The sequence below is a fragment of the Hippichthys cyanospilos genome, chromosome 6, assembly GCF_059441005.1.
Source record: "Hippichthys cyanospilos isolate Australia breed blue-spotted pipefish chromosome 6, RoL_Hcya_1.0, whole genome shotgun sequence".
NCBI lineage: Eukaryota > Metazoa > Chordata > Actinopteri > Syngnathiformes > Syngnathidae > Hippichthys > Hippichthys cyanospilos.
The window spans coordinates 19209165-19224802 of NC_142374.1; the positions used below are offsets into that span (position 1 = coordinate 19209165).

At 40.3% G+C, this 15638-nt stretch overlaps 1 protein-coding gene and 19 non-coding genes across 20 annotated transcripts in view; all 20 read left to right on the forward strand.

Moving 5' to 3' along the window:
- Nucleotides 1–817: 817 nt before the first annotated feature.
- Nucleotides 818–15638, forward strand: part of LOC148422646 (CUGBP Elav-like family member 2) — a 37858-nt gene continuing 23037 nt past the window's right edge. The window contains exon 1 of the mRNA XM_088416422.1: nucleotides 818–1006. Within this exon, the coding sequence (XP_088272548.1) occupies nucleotides 909–1006 (98 nt within the window). The 5' untranslated portion in view covers nucleotides 818–908. The remainder of the gene's footprint in view (nucleotides 1007–15638) is intronic.
- Nucleotides 4376–4462, forward strand: trnay-gua (transfer RNA tyrosine (anticodon GUA)). Its single transcript is given in 2 exon segments — nucleotides 4376–4412; nucleotides 4427–4462. It is a non-coding gene; the product is annotated as a tRNA-Tyr (tRNA).
- trnay-gua (transfer RNA tyrosine (anticodon GUA)) lies at nucleotides 4609–4695 on the forward strand. Its single transcript is given in 2 exon segments — nucleotides 4609–4645; nucleotides 4660–4695. It is a non-coding gene; the product is annotated as a tRNA-Tyr (tRNA).
- trnay-gua (transfer RNA tyrosine (anticodon GUA)) lies at nucleotides 4853–4939 on the forward strand. Its single transcript is given in 2 exon segments — nucleotides 4853–4889; nucleotides 4904–4939. It is a non-coding gene; the product is annotated as a tRNA-Tyr (tRNA).
- trnay-gua (transfer RNA tyrosine (anticodon GUA)) lies at nucleotides 5077–5163 on the forward strand. The gene is given in 2 exon segments: nucleotides 5077–5113; nucleotides 5128–5163. It is a non-coding gene; the product is annotated as a tRNA-Tyr (tRNA).
- Nucleotides 5320–5406, forward strand: trnay-gua (transfer RNA tyrosine (anticodon GUA)). The gene is given in 2 exon segments: nucleotides 5320–5356; nucleotides 5371–5406. It is a non-coding gene; the product is annotated as a tRNA-Tyr (tRNA).
- Nucleotides 5544–5630, forward strand: trnay-gua (transfer RNA tyrosine (anticodon GUA)). The gene is given in 2 exon segments: nucleotides 5544–5580; nucleotides 5595–5630. It is a non-coding gene; the product is annotated as a tRNA-Tyr (tRNA).
- Nucleotides 5787–5873, forward strand: trnay-gua (transfer RNA tyrosine (anticodon GUA)). The gene is given in 2 exon segments: nucleotides 5787–5823; nucleotides 5838–5873. It is a non-coding gene; the product is annotated as a tRNA-Tyr (tRNA).
- On the forward strand, nucleotides 6021–6107 carry trnay-gua (transfer RNA tyrosine (anticodon GUA)). Its single transcript is given in 2 exon segments — nucleotides 6021–6057; nucleotides 6072–6107. It is a non-coding gene; the product is annotated as a tRNA-Tyr (tRNA).
- On the forward strand, nucleotides 6266–6352 carry trnay-gua (transfer RNA tyrosine (anticodon GUA)). Its single transcript is given in 2 exon segments — nucleotides 6266–6302; nucleotides 6317–6352. It is a non-coding gene; the product is annotated as a tRNA-Tyr (tRNA).
- On the forward strand, nucleotides 6498–6584 carry trnay-gua (transfer RNA tyrosine (anticodon GUA)). The gene is given in 2 exon segments: nucleotides 6498–6534; nucleotides 6549–6584. It is a non-coding gene; the product is annotated as a tRNA-Tyr (tRNA).
- Nucleotides 6781–6867, forward strand: trnay-gua (transfer RNA tyrosine (anticodon GUA)). The gene is given in 2 exon segments: nucleotides 6781–6817; nucleotides 6832–6867. It is a non-coding gene; the product is annotated as a tRNA-Tyr (tRNA).
- On the forward strand, nucleotides 7064–7150 carry trnay-gua (transfer RNA tyrosine (anticodon GUA)). Its single transcript is given in 2 exon segments — nucleotides 7064–7100; nucleotides 7115–7150. It is a non-coding gene; the product is annotated as a tRNA-Tyr (tRNA).
- trnay-gua (transfer RNA tyrosine (anticodon GUA)) lies at nucleotides 7456–7542 on the forward strand. The gene is given in 2 exon segments: nucleotides 7456–7492; nucleotides 7507–7542. It is a non-coding gene; the product is annotated as a tRNA-Tyr (tRNA).
- On the forward strand, nucleotides 7703–7794 carry trnay-gua (transfer RNA tyrosine (anticodon GUA)). Its single transcript is given in 2 exon segments — nucleotides 7703–7739; nucleotides 7759–7794. It is a non-coding gene; the product is annotated as a tRNA-Tyr (tRNA).
- On the forward strand, nucleotides 8666–8752 carry trnay-gua (transfer RNA tyrosine (anticodon GUA)). Its single transcript is given in 2 exon segments — nucleotides 8666–8702; nucleotides 8717–8752. It is a non-coding gene; the product is annotated as a tRNA-Tyr (tRNA).
- Nucleotides 8898–8984, forward strand: trnay-gua (transfer RNA tyrosine (anticodon GUA)). Its single transcript is given in 2 exon segments — nucleotides 8898–8934; nucleotides 8949–8984. It is a non-coding gene; the product is annotated as a tRNA-Tyr (tRNA).
- On the forward strand, nucleotides 9144–9230 carry trnay-gua (transfer RNA tyrosine (anticodon GUA)). Its single transcript is given in 2 exon segments — nucleotides 9144–9180; nucleotides 9195–9230. It is a non-coding gene; the product is annotated as a tRNA-Tyr (tRNA).
- On the forward strand, nucleotides 9646–9737 carry trnay-gua (transfer RNA tyrosine (anticodon GUA)). The gene is given in 2 exon segments: nucleotides 9646–9682; nucleotides 9702–9737. It is a non-coding gene; the product is annotated as a tRNA-Tyr (tRNA).
- trnay-gua (transfer RNA tyrosine (anticodon GUA)) lies at nucleotides 10107–10193 on the forward strand. Its single transcript is given in 2 exon segments — nucleotides 10107–10143; nucleotides 10158–10193. It is a non-coding gene; the product is annotated as a tRNA-Tyr (tRNA).

Below are 15638 nucleotides of genomic sequence, written 5' to 3' on the forward strand. Positions count from 1 at the left end.
TAAAATATAATTGTGTCGAATCAGAAAAAGTGATTAAGCTCTGGCAGCTAAGGAAAATTTAGTACGAACTGATATGTAATTGAATACAGAAGAAAGATTTGTTTTTCCAGCAATATGAAACAGAGTTCAAATCCAGCTCAGTCCGGTCCTCCTGTGTGGAGTTTGCATGTTCTCCCCATGCCCATGGTTTTCACACTGGCTTCTTCCCACACCCCAAAAACATGCATGGCAGGTGTATTGGACATGCTAAATTGTCCTTAGTTAAAATTGAGTGTGTGATTGGTTGTTCATGCCTATGTGCCCAGTGATTGGCTAGCAACCAATTCGGGGTGTCCCCCGCCTACTGCTCAAAGCCAGCTGGGATAGGCACCCGCAAACCTGCAACCCTTGTGAGGATAAGCGGAAAATGAATGGCTCAAACAGTCCTCTTGAACTGGAAAAAATCACGCTTATCTTTTTTCAAACGTGAGGAGTAAAAAAAACAAAAAAAAACAAAAGTGAAAAGATGTAAATTAGAGATACATGAATAATCAATTTAAGCACAGTTACAAATGATTTGTAATGACGAGGCAACGTCCAACAGTACTCGGTTATTTCCCACGATAGTGTGCCTTCCTAAAGTTTTCCTAATCCGGATGTCAATTAGTGCAATGGAGGCCAGTGTGGCAAAAGTGTCTTGCCGCAGGCGGCACAATGCATTAGTGCACCATGAGCTGTCAGAGGGGATTATTTCAACCACGCCACAGAGAGTGGAAGGGGGTACGGATGGGCGGGGCGGCTCCACGCTCGGATGCACTCGGCCGAGGAGAGAGGGAAGAGCCGGACGGGAAGGCAGACCCAAGCCAGAGGAAGAGCGCGTCCGTCCGTCCCCGTTTCACCCAGGTGGATCTTCCCTTTGCGCTGCACCCATGTTGGAGCACTCCTCCGAGCTGGCCCTCGTGCAGAGTCTGTACGCCAACAGCATGCGATGCCCCCCGACTGTCAGGACTGAGGACCTGCCCATGAGGTACGTTTGGCTTCGTCAAACGCCCCAGCCGGCTTTGTGCGATCGCCGTCTTTGTCTGGCCCGGATATCATCCTCACCGACGCCTGCTTTTGTTTCTCCCTAACTGCCTTTATTTCGGCTTACCCGCCGTGGGTGATGCTACGTTGACGCGCACTTGAATTTGAAGGACTTTTCTCATTATTTCAACTTGAAGGGAATGTTTCAAGAATAACGTGTCTAGACGGATCAATGGCTTGATCGACAAAGATAGATAGATGGATAGATAGATAGATAGATAGATAGATAGATAGATAGATAGATAGATAGATAGATAGATAGATAGATAGATAGATAGATAGATAGATAGATAGATAGATAGATGGATAAAAAGGCATGTTTTAATTCATGCATTCATTCAAATGTGTTTTAATTCATGCCTTCATTCAAAAACAGGACATTTTTGGCTGTGCTGTGTGGTTCCCAACATGTTCCCAACAGGAAATTGCAAACGTGTCAATATTTAAGCATTTTTAATTGTATTCCAAAGTCAAATGTTTTTTTTACCTAAATTATTTTTTAATTAAATTTTTACCTTCAGTCTGCTTTTATAGAGAACTTGACAATTCGGAGAAAATTGATTGTCGAGACGCACAGATTCTGAAGATCTAGATGATTGATTGGTTGATTAATAGTTGAATAACATATATATATATATATATATATATATATATATATATATATATATATATATATATATATATATATATATATATATATATATATATATATATATATATATCCCTAGATTTTAACATTAGTATTTTCCTTAAAATGTTCATGAAAATAATGGCAATATTCTATTTTCTGATTTGTAATTTCAAATATCTATCTATCTATCTATCTATCTATCTATCTATCTATCTATCTATCTATCTATCTATCTATCTATCTATCTATCCATCCATCCATCCATCCATCCATCCATCCATCCATCTACCTACCTATATCTATATATAGCTATGTCTTGCACACATCCTCCAATAACAACTGAAAATCCCTCCCCTTCCCTCTCCATTTTGAGAGCTCTCCAGGCTGGGTCGCCACTCAGTAAACTGCTGAATCTGCTGTTCAAAAGTCAAAAAAAAAAGTGTACCTTCCAAGTTCAACATGACACGCTCAGGTTGGGAAATGGCCTATTTTCATTTTTCATGTTTAAAAAAATAAAAAATAAAACATGAGATGTAAACAACAAAAGCATGGTCCATGTGGTGGGATTATGATGGGATTACAGTAGTAATCATATGAGATTAAGCAAGAGGAGGGTGGAGTGTTAGAAGGTGCTTTTTCTGGACTTCACTGCAACAAACAAACACACCAAACATGCACAACTGTACAGTGGTGCCTTGAGAGCGGTCGCCTGAGTTTTTTACAAAGCTTTCATTTGGATGATTTTTTTATAATTTACTTTTTTTTGCTTGAAATTCCGCTCAAAAACTTTCTTTCAGTATATTGCGGCTCCCCGGTTAGTTTACTGTGCAATGAAATATAACACAAATACATTTACACATGATCTATTTAAAACAATCACATATATTCATTCAGATAATCTATTTTAAAATAAACAATTACATTGGAGCGTTACATGTTCAGTATTTACCAAACCATTTCTTTTGAATGTTTAATAGCATAATGTTAAGCACAATGCTAAAAACAGAGCGACAAACACAGTTAGCATCAATGTTAAGGTCTGCTCAATGCAACGATCGAGGTCGACCAGTGGATCGCAAAAATAGTACTGGTAGATTGCATGACATTGCTCAACGAGAAAAAAAAAATGGCTTAAGAAACGTAACAAGTAACAAGTTATGCTTAGTAATACCTTTCGCCATCTGCATTTCTGGTATTAATAATACATTTTTCTCATACTTATACCTGTGTATTTATAATGCGAGAGCTGCAATGCGTGCTACGGTGAATCATTGTGTGGTGATGTCATGGTATGTGTGCATGCCTCTGCTGCACTTGTTCCCAATGTGGCCGAGAAGATATTTACGTTCCTCTCCCCATATTCTCAATTATTAAAGAAATAAACCTCATTTACAGCCATTGGGTATTTTAAAAGGATTATTCCATTGTAAAGGCATTGCACGTCGTGTTGTAGTTTTGGAACCGCTGACCATTGAAGGACTAAGCTAATGTTGCTAACATCGATCTGCACGCAATCTACTTACTTCCTGAGCTGTATCGGCAGCCCGTAATTTTAGTTTTCCCCGCGGAAAATTCACTAATCGCTGAATCCAAGAATGCGGAACTGCAAATATGCTGGGTTCAGTTAGCCCCATTTGTCTGTATTATACTGCCCTCTAGTGGCCAGAATGCACATAGTGTACCAGAAGGATCAGAACAATGTCCACTGAACTGAGGCAAAATTGTTTTATTCTTTACGATTGGATGTTTTTAACTAAACTATAGAATAGGCATAAATTTGAATTTCATCCATGATTATATGAAGCATCAGTAAGGAACGCACATTCCGATATACAGTAAGCCCCCTCCTGAGAAGAGTCAAAACAAATTTGTGCATGCTACAGCTCTTGTTGCATCCCCCCTCGATTCTCCAGGGAGCTTGAGTCTACCTTTTTATAGCAGCCCCTTGAGCTCCATGCTAATGCATGTCACAAAGTAGGCTGCATGTATTGAGGGAAAAATAGGTCGTGCGGCGCATTATGCATACAAACCTGGTTTAGGCGCTGTTTAATGGAGCGCATTCCGCACCCATGCCTTGAAAATTCCACGGATAGATGGATTAAATTCCCTCTTTTATATATAGCCCACATGTGTGGGAAATACGTTTGGACTCTGCACCCACCACGCACACACTTTACCTTGTGCCCCCACTCCCGTAGTATCAGTATTGGGGCCTGGCTCTGCATGTCTCGTATAACAAAAGGCGATAGGCCACCCCTCCCCCAGGGAAATAAAAGCAGCACACAAAGGGGATCATGACCTATGATCCCACGGAAAGGGAACAAGGGGGAAACAGAAATTTAATCTTCTCAGAGATTGGAATTATGTACACCTACATATCTAAAGGAGGGTACACAGATGTGTGATACCCACTTACAATGTAAGCGATGTGGAGAAAATAAAGGCAATAGGTGAAAATCCGTGCCATGGATGTATGGTCATTTAATGTAACGTGTAAAACGGACATATCAAACATCAGAATTAAACGATTGACATTGAAACATACAAAATATTTAAAAAACATATCGGTGACGTTTTTGAAACTACACTCAAATAACACTCAAATTTACCAATTAAAAGCGCCGCAATTGATTGCACATCTGGATTTGTCTGTCACAATGCCCAAAATCTATGTGCAGTAGCCCTTCGGTAGCTCAGTTGGTAGAGCGGAGGACTGTAGGAGCGTAAGCCGAAATCCTTAGGTCGCTGGTTCAAGTCCGGCTCGAAGGACATTTTAGAGACTACCCCATCTAAATAAAGACGGGAAATAACAGTAAATGTATTCGATTGAAATTGACCAATTCAATGCTACTAATATCCTGTCTTTGCAATTGATTGTACATCTGCAGCAATTTCTAAAAAAAATTTCCAGCAACCCTTCGATAGCTCAGCTGGTAGAGCGGAGGACTGTAGGAGCATTAACTGAAATCCTTAGGTCGCTGGTTCAAATCCGGCTCGAAGGAAATTTTAGAGACTTCTTGTCTTAATAAAGACAGGAAATAACAGTAAATGTGTCTGACTGAAATCTACCAATTAAAAAAAACGCTACAAAGATCCCCTCTTTGCAATCGATTGTACATCTGGATTTGTCTATCACTGCCAAAAACTTATATCAGGAGCTCTTCGATAGCTCAGTTGGTAGAGCGGAGGACTGTAGAAGCACTAACAGAAATCCTTAGGTCGCTGGTTCAAGTCCGGCTCGAAGGACATTTTAGAGACTACCCCATCTAAAAAAAAGACGTGAAATAACAGTAAATGTGTTAGTTTGAAATTGACCAATTCAATTCTGCTAAAATCCTATCTTTGCCATTGATTGTACATCTGCCGCAATTTCCACCAGCAATCCTTCGATAGCTCAGCTGGTAGAGCGGAGGACTGTAGGAGCATTAACTGAAATCCTTAGGTCGCTGGTTCAAATCCGGCTCGAAGGAACTTTTAGAGACTACCTGATCTTAATAAAGAGGAAATAACAGTAAATGTGTCTGACTGAAATCTACCAATTAAAAAAAACGCTACAAATATCCCCTCTTTGTAATCGATTGTACATCTGGATTTGTCTATCACAGCCAAAAACTTCTCTCGGTAGCCCTTCGATAGCTCAGTTGGTAGAGCGGAGGACTGTAGAAGCACTAACAGAAATCCTTAGGTCGCTGGTTCAAGTCCGGCTCGAAGGACATTTTAGAGACTACCCCATCTAAAAAAAAGACCTGAAATAACAGTAAATGTGTTAGTTTGAAATTGACCAATTCAATTCTGCTAATATCCTATCTTTGCCATTGATTGTACATCTGCCGCAATTTCCACCAGCAGTCCTTCGATAGCTCAGCTGGTAGAGCGGAGGACTGTAGGAGCATTAACTGAAATCCTTAGGTCGCTGGTTCAAATCCGGCTCGAAGGAACTTTTAGAGACTACCTGATCTTAATAAAGAGGAAATAACAGTAAATGTGTCTGACTGAAATCTACCAATTAAAAAAAACGCTACAAATATCCCCTCTTTGCAATCGATTGTACATCTGGATTTGTCTATCACTGCCAACAACTTATAGCAGGAGCTCTTCGATAGCTCAGTTGGTAGAGCGGAGGACTGTAGAAGCACTAACAGAAATCCTTAGGTCCCAGGTTCAAGTCCGGCTCGAAGGACATTTTAGAGACTACCCCATCTAAATAAAGACGGGAAATAACAGTAAATGTATTAGATTGAAATTGACCAATTCAATGCTACTAATATCCCGTCTTTGCAATTGATTGTACATCTGCCGCAATTTCTAAAAAAAAAATTCCAGCAACCCTTCGATAGCTCAGCTGGTAGAGCGGAGGACTGTAGGAGCATTAACTGAAATCCTTAGGTCGCTGGTTCAAATTTGGCTCGAAGGAAATTTTAGAGACTACCTGATCTTAATAAAGACAGGAAATAACACTAAATATGTCCGACTGAAATCTAACAATTAAAAAAACCGCTACAAATATCCTCTCTTTGCAATCAATTGTACATCTTGATTTGTCTATCACGGCCAAAAACTTCTCTCAGTAGCCCTTCGATAGCTCAGTTGGTAGAGCGAAGGACTGTAGAAACATTAACAGAAATCCTTAGGTCGCTGGTTCAAGTCCGGCTCGAAGGACATTTTAGAGACTACCCCATCTAAATAAGGACAAGAAATAACAATAAATGTATTCGATTGAAATTGACCAATTCAATGCTGCTAATATCCTGTCTTTGCAATTGATTGTACATCTGCCGCAAATTCCACAACTGTTTTTGGCAACCCTTCGATAGCTCAGCTGGTAGAGCGGAGGACTGTAGGAGCATTAACTGAAATCCTTAGGTCGCTGGTTCAAATCCGGCTCGAAGGAACTTTTAGAGACTACCTGATCTTAATAATAATAGGAAACAATAGTAAATGTGCCACACTCAAATCTACAGGAAATAACAGTAAATGTGTCTGACTGAAATCTACCAATTATAAAAAAAACGCTACAAATAACCCCTCTTTGCAATCGATTGTACATCTCGATTTGTCTATCACGGCCAAAAACTACTCTCAGTAGCCCTTCGATAGCTCAGCTGGTAGAGCGGAGGACTGTAGGAGCATTAACTGAAATCCTTAGGTCGCTGGTTCAAATCCGGCTCGAAGGAACTTTTAGAGACTACCTGATCTTAATAATAATAGGAAACAATAGTAAATGTGCCACACTCAAATCTACAGGAAATAACAGTAAATGTGTCTGACTGAAATCTACCAATTATAAAAAAAACGCTACAAATAACCCCTCTTTGCAATCGATTGTACATCTCGATTTGTCTATCACGGCCAAAAACTACTCTCAGTAGCCCTTCGATAGCTCAGTTGGTAGAGCGGAGGACTGTAGAAGCACCAACAGAAATCCTTAGGTCGCTGGTTCAAGTCCGGCTCGAAGGACATTTTAGAGACTACGTGATCTTAATAATAATAGGAAACAACAGTAAATATGCCACACTCAAATCTACCAATTAAAAAATGTTGCAAATCTTTTCTCATTGCAATCACTTGTGCGTCTTTCTACAGCTGATTTGGTAGAGCGGAGAACTGTAGGAGTATTAACTGAGATCCTTTGGTCGCTGGTTCAAATCGCACATGTGTCTGACTGCAATCTATTAATTAAAAATGCTGCAAATGTTCTTTTCTTGCAATCGATTGTATATCTGGATTTGTCTATCACAATGCCCAAAATGCTTCCTTAGCACCCTTCGATAGCTCAGTTGGTAGAGCGGAGGACTGTAGGAGCATTAGCCGAAATCCTTAGGTCGCTGGTTCAAGTCCGGCTCGAAGGAACTTTTAGAGATACCCAATCTAAATAAAAACTGGAAATAAGAGTGAATGTGTCAGACTGAAATCTACCAATTAAAAAAAATGTTGCAAATATTATCTCTTTGCAATCGATTGTACATCTGAATTTGTCTATCACAATGCCCAAAATCTGTTCTGAACAGCCCTTCGATAGCTCAGTTGGTAGAGCGGAGGACTGTAGCAAAAATCCACTGACAGAAATCCTTAGGTCGCTGGTTCAAATCCGGCTCGAAGGAACTTTTAGAGCTTACCTGAGTTTAATAAAAGTGGGAATAATAGTGAATGTGTCACTCAAACCTACTAAGCAAAGAAATGGCGCAAATGTTTTCTTTTTGCTATCCATTGTAGATCTCGATACGTCTTTTCATATTGCTCAAATCCATTTACAATAACCTTTCGATAGCTCAGTTGGTAGAGCGGAGGACTCTAGGAACACTGACAGACATCTTTAGGTCGCTAGTTCAAATACGGTTCGAAGGAACTTTTAGAGACTACCTGATCTTAATAAAAACAGGAATAACAGTAAATGTGTCGCTCAAATCTACCAATAATAAAAAATGGTGCAAATCTTTTCTCTTTGCAATCAATTGTACATCTGATGTGTGTGACACAATTCCCAATAATGCGCTTTGCAATCCTTCCATAGCTCAGTTGGTAGAGCGGAGGACTGTAGGAGCACTAGCTGAAATCCTTAGGTCGCTGGAAGGAGCTTTTAGAGACTACCCTATCTTAATAAAATCGTGAAATAACATAAATTTCACACTCAAATCTACCAATTAAAAACACTCTTCAAATATTCTGTCTTTACAATCGACTGTAAATCTGTATATGTCTGTGATGATTCCCAAAATCATTTATAGCAACCCTTCAAAAGCTCAGTTGGTAGAGCGGAGGACTGTAGGAGTGCTAACGGAAATCCTTAGGTCACTGGTTCAAATCCAGCTCGAAGGACCTTTTAGAGACAACCCCATCTTAATAAAATAGTGAAATAACATAAATGTCAGATTCAAATCTACTAGTTAAAAAAACACTTCAAATATTCTGTTTTTGCAATTGATTGTACATCTGGATATGTCTGTGACAATGCCCAAAATCCTCAACAGCAACCCTTCGATAGCTCAGTTGGTAGAGCGGAGGACTGTAGGAGTGCTAACGGAAATCCTTAGGTCGCTGGTTCAAGTCCGGCTCGAAGGAAATTTTAGAGACTACCGTATCTAAATAAAGACGGGAAATAACAGTAAATCTGTTCGATTGAAATTGATCAATTCAATGCTGCTAATAACCTGTCTTTGCAATTGATTGTAGATCTGCCTCAATTTCCAAAAATGTTTCCAGCAATCCTTCGATAGCTCAGCTGGTAGAGCGGAGGACTGTAGGAGCATTAACTGAAATCCTTAGGTCGCTGGTTCAAGTCCGGCTCGAAGGACATTTTAGAGACTACCTGATCTTAATAATAATGGGAAACAACAGTAAATGTGCCACACTCAAATCTACCAATTAAAAAATGTTGCAAGTATTTTCTCGTTGCAATCGATTGTACATCTGGATTCGTTGATCAGAATGCCCAAAAATTCTTCCTAGCATCCCTTCGATAGCTCAGTTGGTAGAGCGGAGGACTGTAGGAGCACTAACGGATATCCTTAGGTCGCTGGTTCAAGTCCGGCTCGGAGGAACTTTTAGAGACTACCCGACCTAAATAAAGATAGAAAATAACAGTAAATGTGTCAGACTCAAATCTACCAATTAAAAAAAATATGCAATTTGCAAATATTTTTTCTTTGCAATTGATTGTACATCTGGATGTGTCTGTCACAATTACCAATAGCATAAATTGCACCCTTTCGATAGCTCACTTGGTAGAGCGGAGGACTGTAGGAGCATTAACTGAAATCCTTAGGTCCCTAGTTCAAATCTGGCTCGAAGGAACTTTTAGAGACTACCCGACCTAAATAAAAACAGGAAATAAGAGGGAATGTGTCAGACTGAAATCTACCAATTAAAAAAAAATGTTGCAAATATTTTCTCTTTGCAATTGATTGTACGTCTGGATTTGTCTATCACAATGCCCGAAAACTGCTCTCAACAGCCCTTCGATAGCTCACTTGGTAGAGCGGAGGACTGTAGCAAAAATCCACTAACAGAAATCCTTAGGTCGCTGGTTCAAATCCGGCTCGAAGGAACTTTTAGAGACTACCTGATCTTAATAATAATGGGAAATAACAGTAAATGTGCCAGACTCAAATCTACCAATTAAAAAAAATGTTGCAAATCTTTTCTCTTTGCGATACCTTGTACATCTGGATATGTCTTGTCAAATTGCTCAAAATTATTTACAACAACCCTTCTTCGATAGCTCATTTGGTAGAGCGGAGGACTGGAGGAGCATTAACTGAAACCCTTAAGTTGCTGGTTCAAATCCGGTTTGAAGGAACTTTTAGAGACTACCCGACCTAAATAAAGACAGGCAATCACACATGTCTCTGACTGAAATCTACCAATTTAAAAAAAACGTTGCAAATATTTTCTCTTTGCGATTGATCTCAGCAGCCCTTCGATAGCTCAGTTGGTAGAGCGGAGGACTGTAGGAGCACTAGCTGAAATCCTTAGGTCGCTGGTTCAAATCCGGCTCGAAGGACATTTTAGAGACAACCCAATGGGAATAACGTTGAATGTGCCAAACTCAAATCTACCCATTAAAAAAAATCCTGCAATCATTTTACCCCAACGCACAAACACCGTTAGCAACAGTTGCCCACAAAATAACCACTCAAAAAAAACCCTACTCAAGTAAAGTAACGCCGTATTCCGTTACTTCCCGGAGGTGACCACGCCTCTGCTTTTACTGCAGCTCCTCTCTCGCTCTTGCTCGCTTTTCTCTGCTCTGCTCACTCATTCGTTGCATATCAAGAGGAGCGAGCGGGGTTTGCTCTTCACATGCAGTTGGGCGGCCAAGAAGAGGAAGAAAAAGAAGAAGAAAAAGACGCCCTCTTCCTACTCGTCGTGTGTCGCTCGGCACCTGTTCTCGCTCGTCTCCTTTGCCTTCATGCGAGTGTGCGCGGACGTGATCTTCTTGCCTCCATTGTTAGATTAGACAGCTATTTGTGTGTTTTTTTTGTTTTTATTTTTTTAATCCATAAAACTGCAAGAGTATGACTTCGTCGTCGTACAGCCTGGATTACCTACCGTTGACCGATAGTCGGTTAATGGCAGCGGGCGATACGATGTAAGTAACTGCAATACTTGTTAATCGTCGCTTTTTTGTGTGTGTTTGTTTGAAGTTGGGTTTGAAGCAGATCATGAGACGGTTTAGTTTTGTAGCTTGTTAGCCCAACCAGGACGAGCTAAATGCTAACGAAGCGGCCGGCTTATCTCACGTCGAGTTGAACGGAGGAACACGAGTCGGTTGGTTTTGCTGAGATAGCCGCGAGCAGCCTTAAGTTTAAACTCGCTCGACGGTGCTCGCTTTTATCGTCAAAAGGGAGAAAATGACACAAAATGGAGTCGTGCTGTGTGTTTAGTTAGCTAGCGATATTAGCAAGCGCGCGTTAATAGAACAGTCGACTCGGAAGTAACATGTGCTTCTCGCTCAGTCGTATTGTTGAGTAAAAACAAGAAAAATTGTCTTAAAGTGGGCATAGCTAGTCAAAAGTCCGAGAAGTTTTTGCCGTAATTGCTCACGCGCTTGTCAACGGTTGAAAGCAGAAGTGTACGCTCGAGTTAGCGATTGCTCGTTCACTCATATTAACGAGTTTTTGAGTAAAGTGTCACGATTGTAAACTGGCCGTTAATCTGATAGTTAGCTACGTTAGCCCACTACTGTTCCGCCCATGCCGAAGAATCTTACTTAACCATGGAACGAACACACGTGGTTTGTTCCATTATTATTGAGCCCCTAATGGAGATCTTGTGACCGGGGCCATGTAAACAACAAGCCTGGGAAGACAATCTTCTCCATACACGCAGAAATAAATGAAGCACGCAAGTCTTTGGCACGGGCTTTTAAAAGTTTTGTTTATCAGTGGTTGGGTATGTTTGACTAAACCGTTTTAAATCTTGGAAGTTGGGGCGAATTAAGACCTGCAACCACCATCAAAGTTTGCTCGAAAAACGTCATCATAAATACTATAGCAAATGGTTAATGATAAAGGGAAAATCCTAGGAGCCAAATTGTTTCACGAGATAGAGTCCACCAGATGAGCTGAGATCTTGGCAGAATGTGTAATATAAAATAATGCCAGATATAACATTTTCAGGTTCAAAGTTTTCTTTGACCGTTTTTTGTAGTCTGCTCAATTGGCGTTGAGGATGTGTGCATGTTCATTTTTCAGCTGCAGTTTAGATAGTTTATTAAAATGCACACAACTCGATGTGCCATTATTTTACATTTCATTTCTTTAACAGGAAAAATTAAGTCATACAACATAGATGATTTTTTTTTTTAGTAATAAGCGCATCCTGTATTTCTTCGGCTGTAAGTACTTAATCTAAGTCTATTTAGCAGTTTGATATTTGGACTAAAATAAAATCATCCTTATTTTGCAAAACAATCACCAACCAAAAACACCAAATAACACATTTCTACTATTAAAAAAAAAAAAGTATTATTTTTTCTGGGGGTGCAATCAACATTTTTTTTAAACCTAAATTTAAACTATTTTCGAAGGATCACTCCCCATTAATGCTTTGACAGACTATCGGAAGACACAATTAATAGCCTGCTGTGTTCAAAAGATATCAGTAGCAAGAGTAACAATATATTTAAGCTTAGTCTATTAAACTGCCTCTAAAAAGTAATTTGGCTGCTTTGCGGCGCTGCTAGCTAGCGGCTAATTTATGCTTGACACTGCATTGGCAACAGCTGTGTAGCAAAGTTTTTCAACGCCTTGAAATGATTGAATGTGATTTCAGTGCAACGTTGTGTTGCTTTACATCATTCGGGAGTCTCCACTCATGGCTCACTCAGGCAGGTAGGAACAGTTTGTGCAGTACAAGTACTTCAAAATAAAAGGGTTCCAAGATGTTCGTGTTGATACATTATTTTGGGATGGTACGGTTTATCTTGAAGCGTTGGCTGAGCTCCTCACCATATTTTGCTTCATTTTTTTCATGCAGTGGATTCTGCTGTTTATTGCTGTTGAGGCTGATCAAGCAAAAAAAAAAAATGTGATCGCTTTAAAATTGTAATGCTCAAACGCAGTGGCACAAGCGTTAAAATTAGATACATTTATAAATATTTGTAATTTTGAGCTTAAAACTAATAAATATAGCTATCTTCTTATGGTTTTTTAAAACAGATGGCTCACAAGGGACTTTCAAAAATACTGAGGAAGTGGCAGGATGTTGAATGGAGCTCACGCAAGAACCCATTGGTGAATGTAAATGCTGAATGAATGGATTCTCGTTCGATTTTGAAAAATCCTTATGTTGCACAGGCAAATCAAGTTGCTACCCCACAATTGTCACAAACTTGTCTATTTTTTATTCTACGAAGTGCTAAACAAACGTGCGCAAGCCCAAATATATGCTTTTTTTGCCATAGCTGTTTGGTTCTAGAGAAATATTTGGGATTTGCTGAGTGTTCAGTGTATGCCAAACATGTTGCAAATGACCCCTGTGTAATTGTGATTGCTGAAAGCTTGCAGAAATGAGCACAAAAATGTTTAAAAGAGCCTCATCCGAGCCTCATTTGAACAAGATTTGGCACCCGCTTTACTGTAGATTGATTTCTCTGTGTGATTGTTGACAAGGAGAGTTACTATCAGAGCTCAAGTGTGATCCCATGGCAGCTGGAGACCCACCATGTGTCACCAAGCCAAACGTCACAGTGATTGGCTTTCTCTTGGACAGGCTTTGGGTTTCTGGATATTTGTGATGCTGGCTGCCTTTAATATTCAAACACGCCCAAGTCATCATCGTTGTGGAATGGCAAAACACAGTTACAACACAATCTGTTCCCTGAACCAAATTTGTTGGGATTTGCAAACAATCCTTTTATGATGAAGTTATGGAAATGATGTCGCCCATACTCGTACTGTTGCCACCATTTATTTACTATACAGACAATCTTTTAAGTAACGTTTGAATACAAGTTTGAATACAGCTTTTGTCTTTGAAATCGAAGTCGAGATGGAGTCAGCCAAAGTTATGGTTTGAAACCTTTTTTTTTTTAAAAAAAAAAAGAAAGTCACTTGATCTTTTTCAGAGACCCCACACAATGATGAAAAAAAAATAGCATATGTTTCCACACGACTTTCAAATTCCGACAAGATATGAAGACAAAAAAAAATTGAGAATGGCAGCCAAACCATTAGCTCATCTGGCAGTTGCCAGCAAGCATAGCATGCAAGCACTTAACCAGTTGCTCGTATTTGTAACTGACAAAAGCGCCAGCTTCAGAGAGCTGCCTAATTGGCTATCAAATGTTTCGCACCACAATCACGGCATCCGTGGAACAGCCTACCTCTTGATTTGTGATCAGGGACCGGATTTTCCTGGCTCAACTTGAGGCCGAGGTGTTATCATTCTGAGCGTTTTCAACCATACAGCCGCGTGTCAGGTATAGCGACTGTGTAAGATACCTTTCTGCATAATCAGACATAATTGGTTACAAAAAATCTATATTTATTCTCGTGTTTGAAAATCCTCAAACTCCTTTGCCTTTGGCAGTAAGAAAGCAGACTTGTTTTGAAAAGCGATTTTGTAACAATTACCAATACCCTAGCGTAGAATTGTTCAGATTTTCAACCTTGGGATCGCGACATCCCTTGTAAAATACATTTTTATTTGAATAATTGATGGGGTAATTGGTATCTTATTTGATTCTTAACAAATTTGACAATAGCAGTTATGCCGGACTAGTTATTTTTTTTTTTTTCTCCCCCAGAAACAGACGTTTCCTTAAAACTCAGGTTCTGTTTTTTTGACTTTGGTTAATTCTGTTTAAAAAGGCCGCCTGATGTGTTGAACGTTCAAGCACATCCCGATTACAATCCTAATCTGGCTCCGCCTCGCAGCCGTCGCCGCCGTGGGATGTCGAGATAGCGATTGTGCAAATGATGTGGCAAGAATCACAAACAAAAGATGATGTGGGGAAGCGTTACATAAGAGCAGACGCACACACACTTCTCCACACGAGGTCGGCTCGGCGGAATTCAGCGGTTGCTGTCGTTAAAAATAATGACAGCGTGTCGAAATGATAAAAGTTGTCCCTTTTGATAAGGGTACATCTTTCCGGCGAGTGCCTCGGACTTGGAGACGGGCTCTTTCTCTTTGGATTGATGCTTTTGTGGAGCAGCTAACTCGTGTGTGCAACATGCGGACTATATTTAGTGCCTGCTATTCATTCGGTGTCCTAGTTGTCGTCGGCGCAGCGTTCTGTCTTCCATCCAACATTCCTCCGCAACACAAATAAGACAAGTGGGAGTCAAGGAAGCTGTTAAACGAAGGTGTAATTGCCTCCCTTTTTTTCTGCTCTGTTGAAATTGATTTGAGATGCGACACATTGATAGTTGAACCAGCGGCTCACCCCGGCTTCCCTTTAGCATCATCATCTGCGACCTCCAGGGACCCCGGGTGCCATTACGGAGTTAATGGCGCAGGCGGCGGCGTCCTCGGATGCTGCCAGCCTGTTAGCATATGGGCCAATGAAAGACTTGATTGAACGTGCCTGTCCTCACACGGGGGACGTGCAACAATGAAATCAGGTCGCGCCAAGATGAATGGCACTTACTGCCGGGATGGAAAGCAAACCAAAGTGGACCGTCGGGTTTTTACATATTAATTAAGAATGGTTCTCGTTACGAGCTACTTGGGCGATTGAGAGATTTTAGATTTTCCTAACCAAGCTTTTAGTCAGTAATTTTTTTAAATCCAGTTTAGTGGTTTTAGAACAAGTCGTTATGTACTTGCAGTAATCGCTCGCAAGCAGCTGTTTTGCTTGACTGTTCCTTTTTTTCCCCCATTCTTTTCTTTCCCTCAGCAGTTGTCTCCGTGTCAAATACAAAGCGTAACAGCAGTGTGTGTGCAGCTTGTAGCCGCAGCCTCGGGCCACCGAGCAAAATTTGCTTCTACTGTAATGGTA